General features: G+C 33.9%; 1 protein-coding gene across 1 annotated transcript in view; it reads right to left on the reverse strand.

Annotated features, from left to right (window-relative positions):
• Nucleotides 1–4,663: 4,663 nt before the first annotated feature.
• TEK (TEK receptor tyrosine kinase) overlaps nt 4,664–24,362 on the reverse strand; it is a 151,413-nt gene continuing 131,714 nt past the window's right edge. The window contains exons 18-23 of the mRNA XM_031943319.1: nt 22,597–22,710; nt 20,425–20,495; nt 9,788–9,828; nt 7,863–7,959; nt 6,727–6,826; nt 4,664–5,693 (exon numbers count right to left, since the gene is read on the reverse strand). Of these exons, the coding sequence (XP_031799179.1) occupies nt 5,619–5,693; nt 6,727–6,826; nt 7,863–7,959; nt 9,788–9,828; nt 20,425–20,495; nt 22,597–22,710 (498 nt within the window). The 3' untranslated portion in view covers nt 4,664–5,618. The remainder of the gene's footprint in view (nt 5,694–6,726; nt 6,827–7,862; nt 7,960–9,787; nt 9,829–20,424; nt 20,496–22,596; nt 22,711–24,362) is intronic.

The following is a 24,362-nucleotide window of genomic DNA, read 5'->3' on the forward strand; positions in this document are numbered from 1 at the left end:
ATTTCCAAAATATAGAGAGAATTGACTCTAATTTATAAGAAATCAAGCCATTCTTCAATTGATAAATGGTCAAAGGATAAGAACAGACAATTTTCAGATGATAAAATTGAAACTATTTCCACTCATATGAAAGAATGTTCCAAATCACTTGATCAGAGAAATGCAAATTAAAACAACTTTGAGAAACCATTATACATCTGTTAGATTGGATAAAATGACAGGAAAAAATAATGATGAATGTTGGAGGGGATGTGGGACACTGATACATTGTTGGTGGCGTTGTGAATGAATCCAACCATTCTGGAGAGCAATTTGGATTTATGCCCAAAAAGTTATCAAACTGTGCATACCCTTTGATCCAGCAATGTTACTACTGGGTTTATATCCCAAAGAGATACTAAAGAAGGGAAAGGGACCTCCCTGTACCAAAATATTTGCAGCAGCCCTTTTTGTAGTGGTTAGAAACTGGAAAATGAATGGATGCCCATCAATTGGAGAATGGTTGGGTAAATTGTAATGTATGAATGTTATGGAATATTATTGTTCTGTAAGAAATGACCGGCAGGAGTGAAAGGAGCAGGGCCAGGAGATTATATACTTATATACATTATATACTTCAACAACAACACTATATGATGACCAGTTCTGATGGACCTGGCCATCCTCAGCAGTGAGATGAACCAAATCAGTTCCAATGGAGCAGTAATGAACTGAACCAGCTATGCCCAGCGAAAGAACTTTGGGAGATGACTAAGAACCATTACATTGAACTCCCAATCCCTATATTTTTGCCCACCTGCATTTTTGATTTCCTTCACAGGCTAATTGTACAATATTTCAGAGTCCAATTCTTTTTATACAGCAACATAACAGTTTGGTCATGTATACTTATTGTGTATCTAATTTATATTTTAATATATTTAACATCTACTGGACATCCTGCCATCTGGGGGAGAGAGTAGGGGGAAGGAAGGGAAAAATTGGAACAAGAGGTTTGGCGATTGTGAATGCTGTATAGTTACCCATACATATAACCTGTAAATAAAAGGCTATTAAAATAAATAAATAAAAAAGAAATGACCAGCAGGATGAATAGAGAGATTGGAAAGACTTACATGAACTAATGCTGAGTGAAATGAGCAGAACCAGGAGATCATTATATACTTCAACAACAATACTGTATGAGGATGTATTTTGATGGAAGTGGATTTCTTCAACAAAGATCTAATTCATTTTCAATTGATCAATGATGGACAGAATCAGCTACACTCAAAGAAGGAACACTGGGAAATGAATGTAAACCGTTTGTATTTTTGTTTTTCTTCCCAGGTTATTTTTACCTTCTGAATCCAATTCTTCCTGCACACATACATTGCTTCTAGGATATACTATAACATATGTAACATATATAAGACTGCCTGACATCTAGGGGAGGGAAGGGAAAATTGTAACAGAAGTGAGTGCAAGGGATAATGTTGTAAAAAAAAAAAAAAATTACCCATGCATATATATTGTCATTAAAAAGTTATAATAAAAAAAAAGAAATTGCATTATGAAAATATAAACATATACATGGATGGTTAAGAAGATGATTGTTTTGTATTACTATATTATCCTTACTTTAAAAATGCATTTTCCTCAAAGTTCCAATAATAATAAGATGATGATGATAAGTAAACTTATATAATACTTAAAAAAAAAAAAAAGAAATGATCACCATAAAAATCACTTACCTCACAATTTGATGAGTCTTCTGAATCTCCATTGCTGGCAGTGGTGGTTTTTTTATTTTTTATTTATTTATTTTTGCTGAGGCAATTGGGGTTAAGTGACTTGCCCACAGTCACACAGCTAGGAAGTGTTAAGTGTCTGAAGCTAGATTTGAAGTCCGATTCTCCTGATTTCAGGGCTGGTACTTTATCCACTGTGCTACCTAAATGCCCCAGAAATACGTTATTTTTATTTATTTATTTATATTTTTGCTGAAGCAATTGGGATTCAAGTGACTTGCCTAGAATCAACAGCCAGAGAATTTTAAGTGTCTGCAGGCAGATTTGAACTCAGGTTCTCCTGACTTCAGGGCTGCTGCTCTATCCAAAAAATACATTATTCTTTTTTTCTTTTTTTTTCTTTTTTTTTTTTTGCTGGACAGTGGTATTTTCCAATAAAATTTTACCTACTGTTCTTTTCAAAGAGCAAAAGTTCCTTCCCCCTAAAAAGGAAAATTTAGTTTATTTTATAACTCGAGAAGGAAATGTTCTCTTAAAATTGTATTTCTTTACATTTGTGTTTTACAATATTGAGCTATATAAGCTGTGTAACTATAAATAATTTTAGTGGAAATAAAGTTAAGAACCTTTTGTGTACCTATAGAGTGTACCTATAGAAATGACCTACTGTCATTTCTTAAAGCTAATTTTTAAATTTACCTTTTATTTATTGAACTTTTTATTGTTGTTGCTAAAATAAAGAGTTGTGTTACTAAAGGACAATTCATGGTAGTACTCAGCAAATTTGCCAATGTTAAGATTTTGGGGAGAGGGAGGAGAATGACAGTATTTTAAAAAAAGAGAAAACTACTCAACTTTATTTATATACTAAGGCAAGCATACCAAATTTGTATATGAGATTAAAACCTGTTTTTCCAATATACATTTTCTATTGTTGGCTATTTTTCAGTCAAAGACAGTAAAAGAAATTCTAAGTTTATGTGAATGGGTAGATTCTACTCATAAGTATCTTTGACCACGACCTTCATTAGAATGAGTCTACCACCCATTGTAATTACAATTTCTTATTAATTCTCAATTGCCTCAGGAACACTCATTCTTCCAATGGCATATAAATTGTGAGTCCACTGTCCTGAGGGTTTTTTATATTCAAGTGTGCCACTGATCTCTTTTATTAATAACATTTTAGCATTATTTATAAAATGATTTTTAAAAAATTACCAGAAGCTATTATCTCTCAAACTTTTTAAACATCACATTATCAACCTCTCATGAGGTTGAAATCTAATTAATCCATCTATATAAATTAATGATTGCCATTGTTCCTCCAATTTAAACTTTTTTTTTTACCTTTTTTTAAAATTTTTATTTTCAAATTTAAATTTTTTTGCAACTAGCTACCTGGAATACTTCTGGGCAACATCTTTCTCCATTTATGTCAAATAAAAGATTCAACTGATTTTAATACCAACAAAAATAAAAGTAGGAAGAGTCTTATTGCTGGAATCATGATATATTGGTATATGTATGGCTTTTTTTGTGTGTGTATATATATATGGCTTTTTGGATTATTCACTTGATTTTTAACAATTATAAACTGGTAACCAACTAAGCATAGATCTTTGGTTAGCATGTGCTTATCATTTCAGCCAAAAGGCAAAATGGCATTCTGTATTCTGTTTCAGTTTTCCAGGGTCCTCTGGAATGCCAGGAGTCTGGTTTTTAATTGTATATTGTCTTTAGGCAACCAGACATACCTTTAACAAAACTACTTTTATTATTTTAAATTATTTAAAAATTATTTTGTTATTGTATTACTACAATAGTGCAATATATTGTTTTATGCCTTCCAAAGTGGAAAGCTGGATATCTGAGCAAATAATAAGTTAGTAGCTTTCTGTAATACATTCTAGATACTTATTAATGATTTCAGTCTTGTAATCTTTGGATGGTCACCATCAAGTTGAACCACTATTTCATTTCTAACATCTCCTCAAACTATTTCAATAGACATTCTTCTCTAAGTTGAAACTCACCTTGACTACTGCCTTCCCTGTCTCCTCCTACCCTACCTTTCTCTACCTCCCTCATTGAGCCTCCCTCAGTTTGGATGTGATGTGATACAAGGGAATTGATTAAATTAAAAAACTTCTGGAAGTTCTTTTCTAATCATGATAATTTCTGTTTGAAAAACTACATGTATATTGGATGTTTTATTAATTTTCATGCATTTCCTAACTCACTGATTCTAGAAGTGTAGTGATCACTCATATACCCAGATAGCAGGGATATTTTGATCTGCTCTATTTTTTTTTTCAGATACAGACTAGGGAATCCCTCTGTTTATGCAACTCTGTGGCCCTCCACTCTCATCAGCTTACCACAGTGACACCAACCTTTGCATAAACATGCTAATCTGCTTTGGTTCTGCTTGGAACTCTCAGATTTAATGACTCCACCAGTTTCAGTCTCCCCTAGTTGTAAGAGACCTCTTACCAACCACTTCACTTTGCCCTTTCATTTTTTTTTAAAGGACAGGTGTCAATCATAGGCCCAATTCCAATACTAAACAAGAAAGGTTTGACTTACTCTGTTTCAAAACTGCTAATTCATCCATCCTTAGGAAACCTGGTGTTCTCTAGATCTTGAAGGCTCAATATGCTCGAGACATCTTGTTATCTTTAGTTATCTTGTTATATTGTTAGTGTTAGTGTATCTCAGAACTCCTGAGCTCAAGTGATCTACCAGCCTTAAGATGATCTCAGTAACAGGGTGTTTGCCACTACCTCTGCCTAACTAATGGACAGTGTCGTACAAGGGATAGTGCAAAGATGCAACAGCCAATCTTGTACCCAAGTCTTCCCCTCTCCTGCAGAAAGAAAACCTGTAGGAGATGTTTAAAGTATAAAAAAGGGACATAGCAACACACAGGATTTTACTTAAAAAGGATAGGTAAAACATTTATTCCCTTATTAAATGACTTCATTCAGTGCAATGTAAGCACATAGTACAAAAAGGAAAAACAAAATTATATCAAAACTTATTTTTACAATGTGTAATACATTTATGGAAGTTCATTCTGTACGATACATTCTAAAATAACTGTGTATTCTATTTCTTAAAACTAAGCACGCTTTTGTGCATCAATTTCCCTAGGGGAAAAAAAAGTTGTTAGCTAAACATGAATTGGGAAATGCAAAATATTTTTAGAATTTTTCAGTAGTTCTAAAAATACTTTGGTCTATCCACTCCACACACAAAATGAATTTGAATCAACTATTAAAAGCTGCTTTTCTGAATGGCTCTTGTGTTCAGAGACACATGAATAAAGTGTCATATGAACATGAATGATGTCAAAAGATCATGTTTCCCTTTGGAGAGAAAGGAATTCATAAACTATGATCAATTATTGACCTCTCCCTCTACTCAGTGTTGCTTTCTAGCTTAATAGATTTAAAATACCAGATATTTCTTACCTGATTTCTTATTACATTAAGTTTATAGCAAAATTTTAGCTTATTGCTATAAAATACTTGTTTTGTTATCAAGATAATCTTAGAGAAAACATAAAAACAAATGTAGGACAGTAATAAAAATGCATGACAATAAATGTCTTTCCATGGACCTTCCCAGAAAAGGCCCCTTTTCTAAAATAATATATTATAGTATATGAAAATGTATAACAAGAATTCTTAGTCTTAACACAGTCTTACTCAAAACAGTATATACAGTCCTATAGTCAAAGCCTACTGTAAGATATATACATAGGTATCTGTAGTGAAAGTGTTTTATACATACAGAAGATATACACATTTCTACATTCTATATCACATTGCCATATTGGAAAATCTGGCTTTCCTGAAGGGTGATCAAAGAAGATGGTCTCTCCTAAGCAGCCTCTTCAGCGGAACAGTCTATGCCTGCATAGGTAAACTTCTCATAAAGAGTGGTATTCACATAAGTCTGGAAGAAGAAGAACAGTTCACATTCATAGGTTATATATGTAACTTCATTCTTTTGTTAGAAAATAGTCATTTGGGGCAACTAGTTGGTATAGTGGATAAAGCATCAGCCCTGAAGTCAGGAGGATCCGAGTTCAAATCCGATCTCAGACACTTAACTCTTCCTGGCTGTGTGACCCTGGGCAAGTCACTTAACACTCTCTGCCTCAATTTCTTCATCTATAAAGTGAGCTAGAAAATGAAATTGGCAAACTACTCCAGTATCTTTGACAAGAAAACCTTAAAATGGGATTATGAAGAATTGGGTACAACTGAAAGAACCAAACAACAAAGTCCTAGGAACAAAGACTTTGATATACTTCTTACATATAAATGAATTATTATAAAGATAACAATATGGAAGTTTATAGAGCATTTTATGGTTTGCAAAACATTTTTTCATAAATTATCATGTTTGATCAACCCTCTCACAAAGTTACAAACTCCTTCAGGAAAGATACCATATAAGGCAACTTTTTTTCTTATAGTATGTGATTATGATAGAGTGTTATTGTTCTATGAAAAATGATGCGCTTGTTGCTCTCGGAAAAACCTGCAAAGTCCTCCATGAACTCAAGCAAAGTGAAATATACTGTGTATAAAGTAATAGCAATGTTGTGGGGGGATTAGCTGTGGATGATTTTGCTATTTTCAACTATATTCACAACTACTCTAACAAACTTATGATGAGGAATGATATGCATATCCAGAAAAAGAACTGATTGGGTCTGAATACAGATTGAAGCATAGTCTTTTTTATTTACTTTATTTTTCTTGAGGGTTTACTTTTTTGGGGGGGGGAGGGAGATTTATGTTTTCTTCCACAATATGACTTTTATGAAAATATTTTGCACAACTTCACATAGAGAAAGGGAGAGAATTTGGAACTCAAAGTTTTGTTTTTTTTTTTAATGTAAAATGTTTTACGTGTAACTGGGGAAAATGAAAATATTAAATATAAAAAAAGTGCAAGCTAGGAATGCTTTGATCCTTACCTTGCGTTCTTCTAACATCCTGTTTAAGGACACAAGAATCTGAGCAAATGATGGCCTCTCATAAGGTTTCTCACGCCAGCATTGTCTCATTAAGTCATACCTTTGAATATGAAAATGTGAAATATTAAGGACAATCAATTCTGTTAATAGCTGGAAGTAACATCAGAAGCAAGGGACAGTAAGATATGATCTCTCAACTGAGTTGACAAATTGTAGAATGGTTGAAGTTTTTCTGATGCCTTCCTACTTCCATTTCTATGTAGATTTCCTGCTTCCCCTATTATACTTAGTCTATATCTCATTTCTTCTAAGTCACTGTTCTAAGTTTACATGCCACAAATTCTTCCCTACCTATCTCCCAATGGTAATAACCAATTGTGGCCCAATGTTCATTAAGTATTAGAACTGATATCCTTTCAATGATTGAAAAGTCTTCAAAAAATCAAAGAAATTTATCTCTAATGCTGATATTTCAGCTACTGGCAATTCAATATGGTGATATTTGGGGAAGGCAAAGATTTCTATATGATTTACCCTTAATCTATTATTTCATCAATTTTACATAGAAACAGGACTGGGTATGAGAATATTCCTTAAGTAAAATCCTTTTCACAAAAGGGAAAAATTAGGTTTATGATGATTGGCAATTAAATTTGGATTAGCCAGTCCTGTAGTACGCTGGAAGCAATGAAGAATTTCAATGAGTTGCCTAAAGAGAAAAAAAAATGCAGTTTCTTTAAAGTAATACCTCAGAGATATCAATTTCCTTGTATAATAAGTCTCAAGATTCCATGGCCAACCCTCTTGCTCTCAACTGTCTGTCCCATTCTAAAGTTCACCATAAGTGATCACTATTATACTTCTTAAATGTCTAGAATTATCTTCTGTCAGTTTCTGTTCTTTATAGATAATGTGTTCCATTGATGTGAACAAGCATAGATTTGTTGTATATAAGCACAGATTTCAGTACTTTGTACATTTTTTGAAATTTCCTTTGATTTTGGACCTAGAAAAAATTTCTTTGGGTTTGGACCCACTTTGCCTTTGAACAATGCTTAGCAATTTTACTTAGCAATATTGTGACACAGTAGACCTGGAACCTTAGCAATGTTAGTTAGATTAGTGAGCTGACTTACACCTCATCATCACAATTGAGGGGTTTTTCCAATCTGTAACCCTGTGGGAGCTTCTCGTAGAGTTCTGCACATGTCATCCCACAGTATGGGGTACCACCTAAAAGACAGGAAATGGATCTTTTGTCAAGCACACTCTTTCAAGAATCTGAGCTACACAGGACCAGAAGATCATTATACACTTCAACAACAATACTATATGATGATCAATTCTGATGGACATGGCCCTCTTCAACAATGAGATGAACCAAATCAGCTCCAATAGAACAGTAATGAATTGTACCAGCTACACCCAGCAAAAGAACTCTGGGAGATGACTATGAACCACTACATAGAATTCCCAATCCCTCTACCCTTGTCTGCCTGCATTTTTGATTCTTCACAGATTAATTGTACACTATTTCGAAGTCCAATTCTTTTTGTACAGCAAAATAACTGTTTGGACATGTATACTAATATTGTATTTAATTTATATTTTAACATATTTAACATGTATTGGTCAACCTGCCACGTGGGGGAGGGGGTGGGGGGAAGGAGGGGAAAAATTGGAACAAAAGGTTTGGCAATTGTCAATGCTGTAAAAGTACCCATGCATATAACTTGTAAATAAAAAGCTATTAAAAAAAAAGAAGAAGAATTACAAAAGTTAGTTGTCTTATCTTTTGGTTGAGTGATGCAATACTGGAGGTTTAAAAAATTCATTATGTAATGATCTGATATTACAATACAGATTAGATAGGCAGAAAGAAAAAGTGAGAAAGGAAAGGAAGCAGAAGGATTTATTGAGTGCTGATAAACAGTCAATATAACCTTTATCAAAGGGTTCCTTTATATGGCTAGTTTTCCTAGGCCATTTAAAGAACTATTCAGTGTGTGGAGTTGAATTAGATTTGGAATCAGGGGACCAAGTTTGAAACCTACTTCTGCTACTTACTATCTGTGTGACCCTTACTATATGGATTTTCTCTCTGAACCTCCATTTTTTCTTCTGTAAAATGAGAAGATTGGACTAGATGGCTTCATTGTCCTTTCCTGCTCTAAATTTGTGATATGATTGTGTATTATAATTTATTGTTGTATTATGTATATTATCATATTATTATTGTTTGAATCTACTCTATATAAATAGAGGTTTCTTTGAACTCTGAATATCACTCTGATCTCAGGAACTATACAGTAATACTAGAAATGGCAAGAAATTTTAGGTTCCCCCAGGTTTGAGATATATTCAAAATATTCCTATTTGTTACCTATATCCAAGTCTTATTTGGGGTCCACCTGAGCTTGTGTTTTGGTTTTATTCAATTCATATCCATCTCAATCTACATTGCTTTCAAGTTGATCTCTCAGCAAAATTACTTAACTGGGTACAGTGATTTATATGTCTAAATTCTACATAATGTAAACTTTCCAGAGCCCAGATGGAAAGGAGTTAAACCTCCTTTCCAGATTGTTCTCCTTTATCAAATTGTCTAATAAGTTTTTTCCTAAAACTATTTTGGATTTTTTTTCTCATGAACAGCATTATCCTGCTTTTAAAAATTCAATTTCCACATAGCTTATGTTAATTTTATAGAATAAGAATTTTCTTGTTCTACCTTAAAGTATATGTTGTGTTCATTCTGAAATTGTTGACTAACTCTTCTGTTTCTTATAAACTTTCCATATGAAACATAAACATATGTGATGATGATGGTGATAGCAATGATGAAAGTTACTCTTATATAGACTTGATTGTCTCAGATGGGCATCGGAAGTGATTTTCAAAAAAACAAGCTTGCAAATATGGGAATCTTAAAAAGAACTTTAATTAAATTATGATTAAATCATTATTAAGAATAACAGATATAAGGGCACATTTCTAAGATTTAGGATGTCATGCAAAATATATCTATCTCCATTTATATATTATACATGAAGGTACTCACCCAAACTAACAATTTCCCATATTAATACACCATAGGACCACCTGTAGAAAGGAGACGTCAAAGGCTTCAATTAATTAGCAAACAAATGAAAGGAAGCCATATACCATATCCTTAAAAATGGAAGATTTCGTTTTAAATGAGACTGGACATTCTATGTTAATAATTGCTTGATCTAATTTTAAAAATGTATTGATATATTTATATCATTCATTTCTGAAGAGATTACTCTCCCTTCTCTTGTAAAGTATTTAGCATACCATCTGTTGCATAAGAAGGGTGAAAGAACATTTGTCAAGTAGGTGTTATAAACAAAATAAATAGAGATCTTAACACAGTTCAACTTTGACCGATTTGATGGAATAGAACTCTCCTTACTGGAATCACTAAAACAATATATCTTATTGAATAGATAAAAAGAGGTTGCAGACTAGAATTGTATGTTAATAATGTGAGGAAATTGTTTAGGAGAAACCATTAAAAGGCAAAAAATGCCAGGGTATAACTTAGATTTTGAAAGATTCTAATTATAACCCAGATTTTGAAAGATAAAGCCCATAGCCCATAGCATAAAACTCTTCTGAGAAAGTTGGTTCAAGAGGGATAGAAAGTTCTCAAAAATAAAATTTTGAAGGCACAAAAATAAACAATTCAGAGGATAAAGAAAATGGGAAGCTATCTAAAGGAACTAATGTGATGCATAGATAATTGATATAAAAGAAAAGAACAGGTAACAGGAAAATAATAGCTCATATTTATAGAGACAGATCTTCACAAGAATCTTGGGAAGATGACTACTATGACTATCCACATATTATAGATAATGAAACCACCAAAATTAACTTCTTGACTTCTTGAGTTATACAGATGGTAGGTGTCTGAGGCAAGATTTGAACTCAGGTCTTCCTCATTTCAAATGTGGTATTATAACCATTATGTCAGTTAGTTGCCTCAGTGCAAAAGTGACATAGTCCTGTCAGACCAGTGACAAGAGGATAAAGCTCATAATAGCTGAAGTTGTTTATGAATATTATAGATTCAAAGATTACGTTGGGCATGAAAACAAAATAAGGTGAGTGTAGAGGGTCAGAACTCTGAAAAGGTGTACTTGAATCTAGGTCAGCAAGGTACTTATAGAATACATATACTTAACATTTAGCATGGTGATATAATGGTTCTCTAGTTCAGACATACATACTGTGCTGTAATGATGTAATTACAATAAGGTATATAAGGACTAAGAAGGACTGGAAGAGGGATATTCTATCTTTGACCATTCTGTTGGCTCTCCTGCACTCCTCCACTAAGATCAAGACTGGACCAGAATAGACTCTAGACTATATACCTGACCATTCTCAAGGTGTTTATCCTGCTGAGACCAAGGCCCGCCTGAAGGACCTCCAGAAAGCTATTCTGGACTTTACATTTTGGTGCCCAAACGTGGGGCTCTAAGTGAGGTCCTATACAAATCAGCTCAATTTTAATAAATGCAGGGCCTTGCAAAGCAAGGTACAAATCAGCTTGACTAATGCATTCAGCTGAGTTCAGTGAAGAAGTCCCCAGGACCCAGAAATAAGGTGAGTATAAAAATGGATAAGCGGGAAACTTTGGTAAGGGCTAAACTAGTCACTTTCATTTTTTAGCAGAAATGGGGCAAATACTAATAAAAGAATCTCCCCCACCCCAACGGAAATATGCAGAATGCAAAGTTAGGTTAATAAAGAAGCAAGGTTTGTTGGTAACTTGGAAGCAGATCACTGGACTCTTAAAATATTAGAGTACATGTCTCCTTGGCTATCTAAGGAAGAAAAATTAGAGCCAGATATGTGGGAACTAGTGAGAGAGCAATTAATTGTACATTATGAAGCTATGGGTCCTGATTCAATACATGGAAGAAACATTCCTTATGTATAATATAATACAACTGGCTTTAAAGAATCCCACAAGTTCTAACAAAGCAGCTGAAAAGCATGGAGAATTGGACAAGAATAGCGCTGATGAACTTAAGGGGTGTGGTGGTTCTCACTTTCACAGCTCACTTTCACACTTTACACTGGAGCAGGCACCATTAGGGCATTCCCCATCTCTTGACTGTACTCTCTCAATTCACCCTTGTGGGTGGAGTGAGGAGGAGGTGGAGAAGGGCAGTGGCACCATCAGTACCATCCATGTAGCAGTTTTGTCCACCCCCTATGGACACCCTGCCATATGTGCCCTATGGCACATCCATACACTGATGTGGGAAATTAGGGAATGTATAGCTAATATCCCAGCCACTAATACAGATAGACAATGTGTGACATCATCCAGAAAAAGTAATAGCATCAGGTTTACTGATACATACTCTTAATAGGCAATTTGGTGATATTTACCCAGATTTTTACTCCCAGCAACAGAATCCAGGAATATTCTGGACTGCAGCTGTTACAGCTGACTGTCCAGTGCTTACTATTTACATAAATGACATATGACTGGAAGGGTTGATAGACACAGGTGCAGATCATACAGTCATTAGAGGTGCCAATTGACACAGTCATTGGCCAAAGATTGAGGCAGATACCTATATGTCTGGCATAGGAGGATCAATAGCAGCTGAAGTTAGTTCTATCCCTTTGAGATGGATATTTGAAGGTGAAACAGGAGTTTTTATTCCTTTTGTAGTAGAAAAACTCCCCATCAATCTATGGGGAAGAGACATCTTACAATAGTTAGAATTACAATTGAGTACTTTGAATTTTTAGGCAGGGATGCTGTTGAAGGTCTGTGTGCATTCTCACCTGTTCCCAGTCAATGGATAACTTATACACCAGTGTGGGTAGAACAGTAGCCCTAAGCAAGTGATAAAATGCAGGCCTTATTAGATATAGAACAGGAGCAACTTGACCAAGGACACTTACAACCTTATCTAAGTCCTTGGAATTCCCCTATATTTGTTGTAAAAAAGAAATCTGGAAAATGGAGGATGTTGATTGATTTCAGAAAAGTAAATGAACAAATGGAAACTATGGGAACTCTTCAGCCTGAACTTCCATCTCCTACTCAGTTGCCTAGAGAATGGCCTTTATGGATTACAGACATTAAGGATCGTTTCTATTCTATCCCTCTGGATAAGTAGGATATGAAAAGATTTGTCTTTTCAGTACCCAGTGTTAATTTAGCTGAGCCTTATAAAAGATACGAATGGATAGTTTTGCCACAGGGAATGAAAAACAGCCCTACTATGTGTCAAATGTATATTGCTACTACTCTTACTACAGTAGGAAAAGCTTTTCCAAAAGTTATGTAATAATTATGTTATTACATTACATGGATGATATCTTGGGGTGTGAACCTGCAAATGTTAAAAGCATGTCTACAAAAGACCATAGAAACATTAAGGAACTACAAATTACATATAGCTCCAGAAAAAATTCAAAGACATGCTTCTTTTCAATATTTAGGATGTGAAGTATATCCTAAGGTGCTTATAGTACAAAAGCTTTCTTTAAGAAAAGAGAGGTTGAACACCTTAAATGACTTTCAGAAACTGACAGGTGATATCCAATGGATACATCCAGTGTTAGACTTAACTACCTATCAGTTACAACCATTATATGACATTTTAAGGGGAGACACTGCTTTAACTCACCATGCCATCTTACAAAAGAAGCTCAAGAGGCTTTGAGAAAGGTTGAACTGGCTTTATCCAATGTGGTTGAAAGAGTTACTCAAAAACCCTTGAAAATAATCATTTTTTGCTACTAAAAAGGCACCTACAGCAGTCCTTCATCAAGGACACAGTATAATAGACTGGGTGAATCTCTCAGCACAACCAGAACAAAGTCTTACTCCTTATCCAGTGCTTGTGGCTAGAATCTTATTAAAAGCCATTAAGCAAATAGTACAATTATCTGGGATAAGATCTGACAAGATATACACAAATTAATGTATGCTGTGAAACTATCCCAGAGTGGCAAATTTTATTGGTCACAGCTACAAATTTTACACACGGGTCTCCATTAAAGATAACCTGGCTACTACATAATTGGCAGTGGATCTTTGAAGAAAAGATTTCTAAGGTTGCTCTTAAAGGACCAACTATCTTTACAGATGCATCCAAACATAACATTTGTGCTGTATACTCTCATGACAGCTATAGAGTAGTCAGAATTTCCTTTCAGTTCACTCAGCAGAAGAAATTGTATGCAATCATGCTAGCTCTTATTTATTATCCAAGAGATGTAAATATAATATCTGATTCAGCTTATTCAGTAGATGTGGTACAAAGAATTGCAACAACCCAAATAAAATTTGTAGCTTCTAATATATATCAGCTCTTTAAGGAACTTCAAGAGCAAGTGAGAAAGCATCCAGGTAAGATTTATATCTTGCATGTCCACTTTCATAGTGGACTTCCAAATCCTGTTTTTTATGGAAATTCAAAGGCAGATCACCTTCTAACCATGTTAGCCAATACTCCTTTTTTTTAGGCAGCCCAAGAATCTCATTCTAAATACCATCAGGCTGCTCAAGCTTTATGTCTGCAATTTGGGATAACAAAAGAGGAACCTAGGAGCATAGTAAAAGTCTGTACAGCTTGCTTTCCTTTCCACGCTCCTATGCTCTCTCCAGGGAAGAACCCTCATGGTTTGAGACTCAAAGAAATTTGGCAAATGGATATGACCCATTATAAATCTTCTGGTCGTCTGTCTTTTATCTATGTTATAGCACATACCTTTTCAGGATTTACTGTTGCAATACCAGCAGCAAAAGAGACAGTCCAAGTGGTCACTGAATTCCTTATACAAGCTTTTGCAATCATGAATGTGCCAAGCAATAAAAACAGATAATGGACCCGCATATACTTCTAAACGTTGTGCATAGTTTTGTGCACAGTATAAGATTTTACACATCACTGGCATACTTTTTAATCCTCAGGACAGACAATAGTAGAGGAGAAACATCTCTACTGATGGAGAAGGAATCAGATGGGTGCCAATGAGCCATATTCGCCTTGTACCATCAGAGAGATGGTATCAGAAAAAGATTAGACCCTTGAAACAAAGGAAAAGACCCAAGAAACATCAGATGGTTCCATCTCTAACTACATATGCCACCGCAAAAGCATGGCTGTTAATGAGACTGCTGCAGGACTTCAAAATCTGCAGGAATCATTGAATTCCCTGACACATGAAGATTGGTTTTGGACTACGTCTAGGATTTATGGACATGTATAATTCCTCATGGTGATTCATATTGTTACAGAAGAGGACTCCTCATAGTAGATAGAATGATGAAAAAATTCTCAACACTGAAGTTGCTTCGCTTTTCTTTGTCAAGGAGAATAATATTCAAACTGAGAAGAGTAGATAGATAAATAGGGAAGGATAGTAAAATTGCTTAATAGAGAGTTGAAACCACTGACAACTGAGAAAATGGTGAGACTTGCAATGTATCATTTTAAGTCCTCAAATGTGGATGAATTATATTTTATAGAGCAAAGAAAACTGGCAGTTGCTAAGTGGAGTTAGAACTAATGGAATAGAAAAACCTAAAGAGTAGTCATGTTAACATGTGGGGGAATGTCTCAGAGATCTGACCTTGACCAAAATTAATTTTTCTTTTATTCTGAACTTAAAAAACAAACATTTCTGTAATGTCCAGGCTAGCTTTCTGAAGGTCCTCCAGATGGATCTTGGTCTCAGCAAGATAGTCACCATGGGGATGGTCAAGAATAGAGTCTAAAGTCTTTATTGTCTCCTTCACAGTCTGTTCCCTCTGACAAACTCATTCTGACTCTGATTGACTGAGTCCCCAGTTTTCTCAGTCTTTAAATATTCTATTACAATTACATCATTACAGTATACTGAGTGTATGCCAACTAGAGTGAATATATCATTATATCAAACTAGAGTGATTATATAATCATATCATACTAGATATATGTGAACTAGAGAACCATTATTTCATCAGTTCCACTGAGTTAACACCTTGCTGTAAGTATCCTTGTTTCAAGTATAGCTGTTCAGAGTTACGGCCCTCTACACATTTCCATAATTAACAAAGTAGAATATGGGGGGGAAAGATGATTGCACATAAAACTGCAAATACAATTTGGTATTCCTTTTAAATATATAATAAAGTTACTGTGCAACTTTCCTTTTCATTCTTTTTTTCTTCTTTCTTTCCCTTCTCTACCTAGAGCTGGCTACCATTAGACATTAGCATGTGTGTGTGTGTGTGTGTGTGTGTGTGTAAAATCATTCTATACATATTCTATTTATCAGTTCTTGCTCTGAATGCAGATAGCATCTTCCTTCATAGGTCCTTAATTTGGATATTTCTAATAGTCAAAATAATTTAGTCACTCAAAGTTGTTCTGAAAATAAATTGCTATTACTGTATACAATTTTTTCTTGGTTCTGTTCATTTGGCTCTTTTTTATTTCATGCAAATCTGTCCATGTTTTTCTAAAATCATCAAGCTCATCATTTTTTAAAGCACAGTAGTAAGTACCACAGCTTGCTTAGCCATTCCCCATTGACAGGCATCAGAGCAATCTCCAGTTCTTTGCCAACACAAAAAGAACTTCTATAAATATTGAAGAATATATAGTTTCTTTTCAATTTCCTTAATAATCTTTGAAAACAAACCTAGTAGTGGTATTGCTGGGTCAAGGTATAAGACATTTAATAACTCTTTAGTTATGATTCCAGATTGTTTTCCAAAATAGTTGGTTCAGTTCACAATTACATCAATAATAAATTAGTGTCTCAATTTTTCCATATCCCCAGAATAGTGTGTTGGGCCCAGGGTCAATAAGTCCTGAGTTCAAATCCTATCTCAAACATTTACATTTGGGCAAGTCACTTGGGCTTGTTTTCCTTAGTTTTCTCATCTGTAAAAAGAGCTGGAAAAGGAAATGTCAAACCACTCCTTTGCCTACAACATACCAAATGAGGTCATAAATCATATTTAGATAATTTATAATTATCTATATACCTATATATAATTATCTAATTTGTAATAATTAATTAGATATTTAGATAATACTGAAACAACTTTGTATCCTTGAAATGATCACCCAACTTCAAAGTAGGAAAGATATATGACTAGATAGAAGATTTGGAGAACTTCAGTCTCAAGATGAATAACAAATGTGACATGTTTTTAAAAATGTGATCTTAACTAAAGAAGGGAAAGGGACCTGTATGTGCCAAAATGTTTGTGGCAGCCCTATTTGTAGTGGCTAGAAAATGGAAAATGAATGGATGCCCATCAATTGGAGAATGGTTAGGTAAATTGTGGTACATGAATGTTATGGAATATTATTGTTCTGTAAGAAATGACCAACAGGATGAATACAGAGAGGCTTGGAGAGACTTATATGAACTGATGCTGAATGAAATGAGCAGAACCAAGAGATCATTATATACATCAACAATGATACTGTATGAAGATGTATTCTGATGGAAGTGGATTTCTTCGACAAAGAGACCTAATTCAGTTTCAACTGATCAATGATGGACAGAAACAGCTACACCCAAAGAAAAAACACTGGGAAATGAATGTAAACTGTTTGCATTTTTATTTTTCTTCCCGGGTTATTTTTACCTTCTGAATCCAATTCTCCCTGTGCAACAAGAAAACTGTTTGGTTCTGCACACATATATTGTATCTAGGATATACTATGACATATTCAACATATATAGAACTGCTTGCCATCTAGGGGAGGGGGTGGAGGGTGGGAGAGAAAAATTGGAACAGGAGTGCAAGGGATAATGTTGTAAAAAAAAAAAAAATTACCCTGGCATGGGTTATGTCAATAAAAAGTTATCTTAATAAATAAATAAATAAATGAAAATGTGATCTTAGGCATAGTGTTCTGGAATCAATCCAACTGAGCTCTACTCTGGTCATAGCATAAACTGCTGTAGGTATTGCATTCAGTTTACTTTTTTAGAAAGGACATTGACAAACTAGAATTCCTCTATAGATGGGTGACTAGGATAGTGACTAATATTGAAGTCTGTGACATATGATAACATCAAAAGATTGAATACAAAAGCATTGGGGTTATTAAACTAATAGGAGAAAAAAGACTTATTGCAGTGGTGGTGGTGGTCATTATAGTTGCTTTCAAATATCAGAAGGATAGTTATGTTATAGAGAAATTTAATTTGTCCTCAGAGGGTGGAATTAGTAAAAATGGTTGAAAGTTGTATGAAGGCAGATTTTGGCTCTCCATAAATAAAAATTTGCTAACAATTAGAGCTCTATAGAATGTGGCAGCAATTAGGTTTAGACCAACATCTTACATCATAAGCCAAAATAAATGCTATATAATATAGATATATGACCATATAAAAAAGATCATATAAGAAAAAGAGGAACAAGGAAGAGATTACCTTTTAATCTATAGATAAGGGGGAAAATGTATGACTAAACAATGGACAGGATCTCAGAAGATAAAAGAAACTATTTTTATTACATAATTTTTTTTTAAAATTGCACAAAGTTATCCAGTGCAACCAAAATTAGAAAGAAAACAGTTAAATGGGAAGATGAGAATCTTTACAGCAAGTTTCTTTAATAAGATATCATTTCCAAGATATCTAAGCAATCTATTCAAATTTATAAGAATATGAGCCATTCCCCAATTGATAATGATCGAATTATTTTAACAAGCAATACTTAAAGGGAAAAAAAAATCAACCTATCAATTCCCATTACAAAAAGATCTTCTAAATGCAAATTAAAGCAGCTCTAAGGTATCTCCCAATATCCAGCTGTTTGGCAGAATTGACAAAGGGGGGAAATGGCAAATATTGGAAGAACTACTGGAAAATAGGCATATTGCACATTTATGCACTAATATAGCTGTGAATTGGTCTGGTCATTCTGGAAAACACTTTGGAATCATGCCCTAAAAGTTACTAAATTTTGCTTCTGTATTCTTTGGCCCCTCAGTACCACTACTGGGCCTATATACCTCTCACCCACCCACCCCCAGAAAAAAAAAAAAAAAAAAGAGGTAATGATCTTATATGTACAAAAATATTTTTAATACATTTTAAAGAAAAAGAACTATAAATTAAAGGTATGCCTATCAATTAAGGGTGGCTAAAGAAATTATGGCATATTTGCATAATGGTGTATTATTGTACTTTATGAAATGATAAAAGAGAAATTGAGACAGCTTCAGAGAAATAGAGGAAGACATATATAAAGTGATGCAGAATGAATTAAGTGTATCCGAGAGCATGATTTATACTGTAACAATGCCATTAGAAAAAATTTGAAAGACTTTAGAATTCTGACATTTAGAACTTGGATTAACCATATTTCCAAAGGAAAAATGAAGAATGCTACCTACCTCCTCAAAGAGAGATAATGGACAAATATGCAGCAGAAGAAAAACATGGTGAATATGGAAATTTGCTTATGCATTAACAATATTAAGACACTCTCCAATAGTACTTTAAAATTTACAAAATCCTTTCTTTACAACTACCCCATGATGCATTATTTTATGGTTAAGACTCAGGCACCATAAGTAAATCATGGTAATAAAGCTACTGACTGAGTTATTTGAATCCAAGATCCCTGAATTCAAGCCTGTGCTCTATATAATTTGTAACTTAGACTTCTAATAATCTCATATTCTGTTATTTTATTTCCATTGAGTATTACTGTATGGAAGAATATAGAACAACATTACTTTCTCTCATAAGGAAATCTTTGATATGCTGTTATGTTCCTAAAGCAAATAGTTTGTAATTACATCAGAAAAGCTCCAACTGTATATACAGAGCATGGTATGATAAAAACAGTACTGAATTTGTAGTTAAATAACTTGGGTTTGAATCCCAATTCTTCTACTTGCTCTCTATGTGACTTTGTGAAAGTTACTTAACCACTCTGATTCTGTTTCTTCAAATATAAAATGAGAGGGCTGTACTGGATGATCTTTAAGGTCCCTTCCAGCTCTAAACCTAATGAGCCTCTAATCCTAGCAGTACTGCTGATTGGTTTGTGGCTCAAAGAGATCAAAGAGAGAGGGCAAAGTTCCATATATAACAATGTTCACAGTTGTTATGTTTTGTGGTAACAAAGAACTAATTAGAAAAGAAAGAAGACACCCATAAATAAGAGGAGGGGTAAACCAATTGCAGCATATAAATGTAATAGAATGTTATTATTATGACATAAGAAATGACCATATATGATGAATTTAGGGAAATTTCAGGGAAAAGAGGTTGTTGATTGAAGCAAAGCAAAATAAGTAGAATTAATAGAATGATTTACACAATAATCACAATAAAGTAAAGGAAATACCATTGTGAACAACATTAGAATTTTAATTGGCATTGTACACAATTTCAGAGAACTATGACAAAGCATGCCTCTTTTGGTAGAGAGCTGGTTGATGATGAGTACAAAATTAGGTATATGTTGTCAGACATTGTGAATGTCTTTGTTTTGCTTAATTCTATTTCTTTGTTACAAGGGATGATTACATTGGGGTCTAGAGAGAGATATTGACTGATTAAGACAAAATATTTTAATTTTTTAAAAAGTGACAGTAATGTTTGAAAGCAATAATAAAATATTACTAAAAAACAAAAAACATATATAAAATATATGAAGGGCTTACTCACACATCACTATTTGTTGTATATACACTATAATTTAGTGATTCAATTGCCATCCAACGCACTGGGAGCCTGCCCTAAAAAGAACAATAAGATAACATTACTCACTTTGGAGAATTTTTAGTGAAGAAAATATTATTTTGTGTCTACTTTGTCTGAATTCATGGTTCATTAATTGTTTGGCATTCTGCCCTGGCTTGGTAGGATTAATTCAGCTGCATACACATATATATGCATATATTCACACCCAGAGGAGAGAATTAGCCAGCCTTGAAACAGGAAAGCATTAAAATACTGTCCATGACACATACTGCCTATTGTGACCCTGGCAAATCATCTACCTTTTAGTGGTCTGAGTAACTTCCTAAGATGTTAATCTGCAGAAAAGGTGCCAACTTGCACAGATGATAGAGTTTCCTCATCCAGGAGTTACTATTACCAATGAAATCACAATTCAGTCCTTTTCTCTATTTCTATTCCTATCCTTATCCCCACCCCTACACAAAAATTCCTACACACACATATATATAAATATATACATGTCCTGAAACCATACATGCATTTTTTTTCATATGCCTTAGCTTATATTGTGTCTCAAAATCCACTTAGTTGCAAAAGATATGTATTGTTTACTTGAAGTACCATATTTGGTGAGTAGGTGAGTACTAGATCTGAAGTCAGGAAAACCTGAGTTAAATTCTCACTAAACTACCTATGTGACCATAAGTAAATCATCCAGTCCCTGTTACCAAATCCACTGGAGAAGGTAATGGCGAATTATTCCAGTATCTTTTTTTCCACTCCAGTATTTTTGCCAAGAAAATTCCATGCAGGGTCATGAAGAGTCAAATATGACTGAAAGACTGAACACAGCCAAAGTATATGTGGGCTTCCATTGTACACATATATACCTGTGTGACCTTGGGCAAGTTACTGTACACCTCTCATATCACTTTGCTCATCTGTAAAATTGTTCCCAGATTTGTTGCAAGGATATAAATAAAATATTTGTAAAGTGCAAGATTGTTGTGAGGACAAAATAAGACTTGACAAATGACATTTGATAAATATTAAAGAAGTTAAATAAATGCTAGCTGTTATGAAAACTTGGAGATATTATGGCATAAGATAGAATTCTGTGCTTGGAATCAGGAAAACTGATTTTTTTCTCAACTTGGCATTTATTTATCTTTGTAACTTTTGGCAAGTCATGTAATCTAGTGATTTAAGTCTATGGTCCTATGATTCAGTCATGTAAGTCTCAATTTTTTTCATCTGTAAAATGAGTATGCTAATAGCTACCTGCTAGAGTTTTTAAAAGGATTAAATAAGATAATATTTTTAAAGCTGAATTAAAGCTATTTTTATAAAATGTTGACGTGAAAATAAAAATGAGAATGGTGAATATTTTCACAGAATTATAGATTTAAAGTCAGTTCTTTAATTTTACAGATGAAAGACTTTGGCCTACAAGTCATAAATGCCTTGCCTAAAGTCACACAGGTAATAGAGCCAGGATTTGAACTCAGGTCCTTGATTACAAATACAATATTCAGTTTTGTGAGATTATTAGGCTTTCTGTCACAGAAAAACTGCCAACATGATTGCTTCTAGTTTCTACCTCCTTTAATTTTTTGGAAGCATTTTAAGTATCATTGTTTCACTAATGGTGACTACATATAAGATATAAGTACTTCCTGGAAATTCGAAGTCATATGCCTACAACTGTGGATTTGATATAAACCCCAGGTCTTTGTCTATTAATGTGGCTAATTCAATTCAATTTAATTCAGCAAGCAATTATTAATTATTTAGTATGTACCAGACACTATCCAGGGCAATGAGAAACAATTATTTTATACTCTAAATATATTTATAGTTTACCAGACATTGCTTAGCCTTGATTTGCTATTGATCATCTTAATTTTATAGATTCTCTGACCATTCTTGGAAGTCACATAGAGAAGCAGATTATATATTTGTTGAGTGAAGGTAAAATCTATTGAGAAGGGGCAGCTAGGTGGCTCAATGGATAGAGCACCAGCCCTGAAGTCAGGAGGACCCGATTTCAAATCTGGTCTCAGACACTTAATACTTCATAATACCATGAGAAAAATCACTTGTTGGTAAGGGAGTCATTTTAGAAAAAATGTCACTCTTGGTGAGATGTGTCCTTACCATTGTTTTTTTTACATATACTTCTTGACCTCGTGACAATCCAAAATCTGCAATTTTGGCGATGTAGTTTTCTCCAACCAAAATGTTTCTTGCAGCCAAGTCCCTGTGGATAAACTGGAATAAAAAATATATAAATTTGCATGTTTTTATTTGGATTGCTATTATGTCAGGCTCCTTTCAACAAACTAAGAGGTTCAAGACTGAAGGTTGGGGACTGACAAGGGAAGATGATATATAAGGTTGTGGTAAGGACATAAAAAATGAAAATTCAATGAACTAGATCCTGATGGACTACTATGTCTTGGATGAAATCACTTTAAGAGGGTTATACAACTCTTTGTTGGACATTGTTGGACAGTGTATATTGTGTGCCAGATATTGTGCTGGGTGATATGGATACAACCCAAGTAATCCCTATTCACAAGAAGTCTTTTAATGTGTTTGGGGAAGGAAAAAACAGTATATGTAAAACAATACATAACACAAGTAGAAAATAAATTATACATATATACATGTATACATACTTATGCGTATATGCATATATACATACATATTCATATGTATAACATACATATACTCACATGGCAACTAGATGGTTCTAGAGCTAGATAGCACTGAGCCTAGAGTCAGATTGATTCAGATCTGATTTCAGCCTCAGATGTGTACTAGCTGTGCAATCCTAGATAAGTCATTTAACCCCTGTGTGCCTCAGTTTTCTCATATGTAAAAAGGGAATAATAATAATAGCAATTAATTCCAAGGATTTTTGTGAGAACCAAATGAGATAACGTGTTCTGCAAACTCTAAAACCTTATATAAGCACATATACCCATATATGTAATATGTGTGTATATTCCTTGTCTTCTTATAACAACTAGTGCTCTCTCTTGCTCTCTCTCTCTCTCCCTCTCCTTCTCTACATTTTTCTCCCTTTTTCTACACAAGAAGGGAATGAATGATAACATGAGGATTAGTAAATAGATAGAAAACTGAACTTAAAAGTTAAGAAGACCTGACACATTATTACTCTGTGACCCCAGGGAAAGACATTTAACCTAGCAACTATTTGAGGTTATGAATTATAGATAAGTTGCAACTTGTATTCATGGAAGGTACTTCTGTACCAGAAATCCCCTATATTAATGTAATTATATGTTGAAATAGGAAATAAAAAAATTAAATCATTTAGGTCCAATGTTGTAGTTTACATTATGGTGCATGATTTGGAGCCTAGGTATACTAGAAGAGTTAAAACCTTGCCCCAAATACTCCAGAAATTAAGCACTATAATGAAATTTAGTGAATACATGGTGCTCAGAAAAAAAAAAAAATCAGTTATACAGAATGTATGTAGCTTGAAAGAGACACTAGCAAGGAAATCAAGATCTGAATGGGGAAATTATGGGAGTCAATGAAAAAAGACAGGCTTGCTCCAAAATAGCTACCCAAAAAACCCAAAAAAAACAAAATAACAAAACCCCCACTAAACTCTGAGCTAGGTGAAAAATTCTTTTTCTAATAGCTTTAAAAACTTTTAATAATAGCTTTTTAATTTTTAAAATACACACAAAGATAATTTTTAACATTCATCCTTGCAAAATGTTGTGTTCCAAATTTTTCTTCCCTCTTTCTCCCTCATGCCCCTCCCCTACACAACAAGTAATACAATATAGGTTAAAAATGTGCAGTTCTTCTAAACACATTTCCACATTTATCATGCTGCACAAGAAAAATGTTAATCAAAGAAGTTTTGTGTACCATAAAGT

The sequence above is a fragment of the Sarcophilus harrisii genome, chromosome 1 (genome assembly GCF_902635505.1).
Source record: "Sarcophilus harrisii chromosome 1, mSarHar1.11, whole genome shotgun sequence".
Taxonomy (NCBI): domain Eukaryota; kingdom Metazoa; phylum Chordata; class Mammalia; order Dasyuromorphia; family Dasyuridae; genus Sarcophilus; species Sarcophilus harrisii.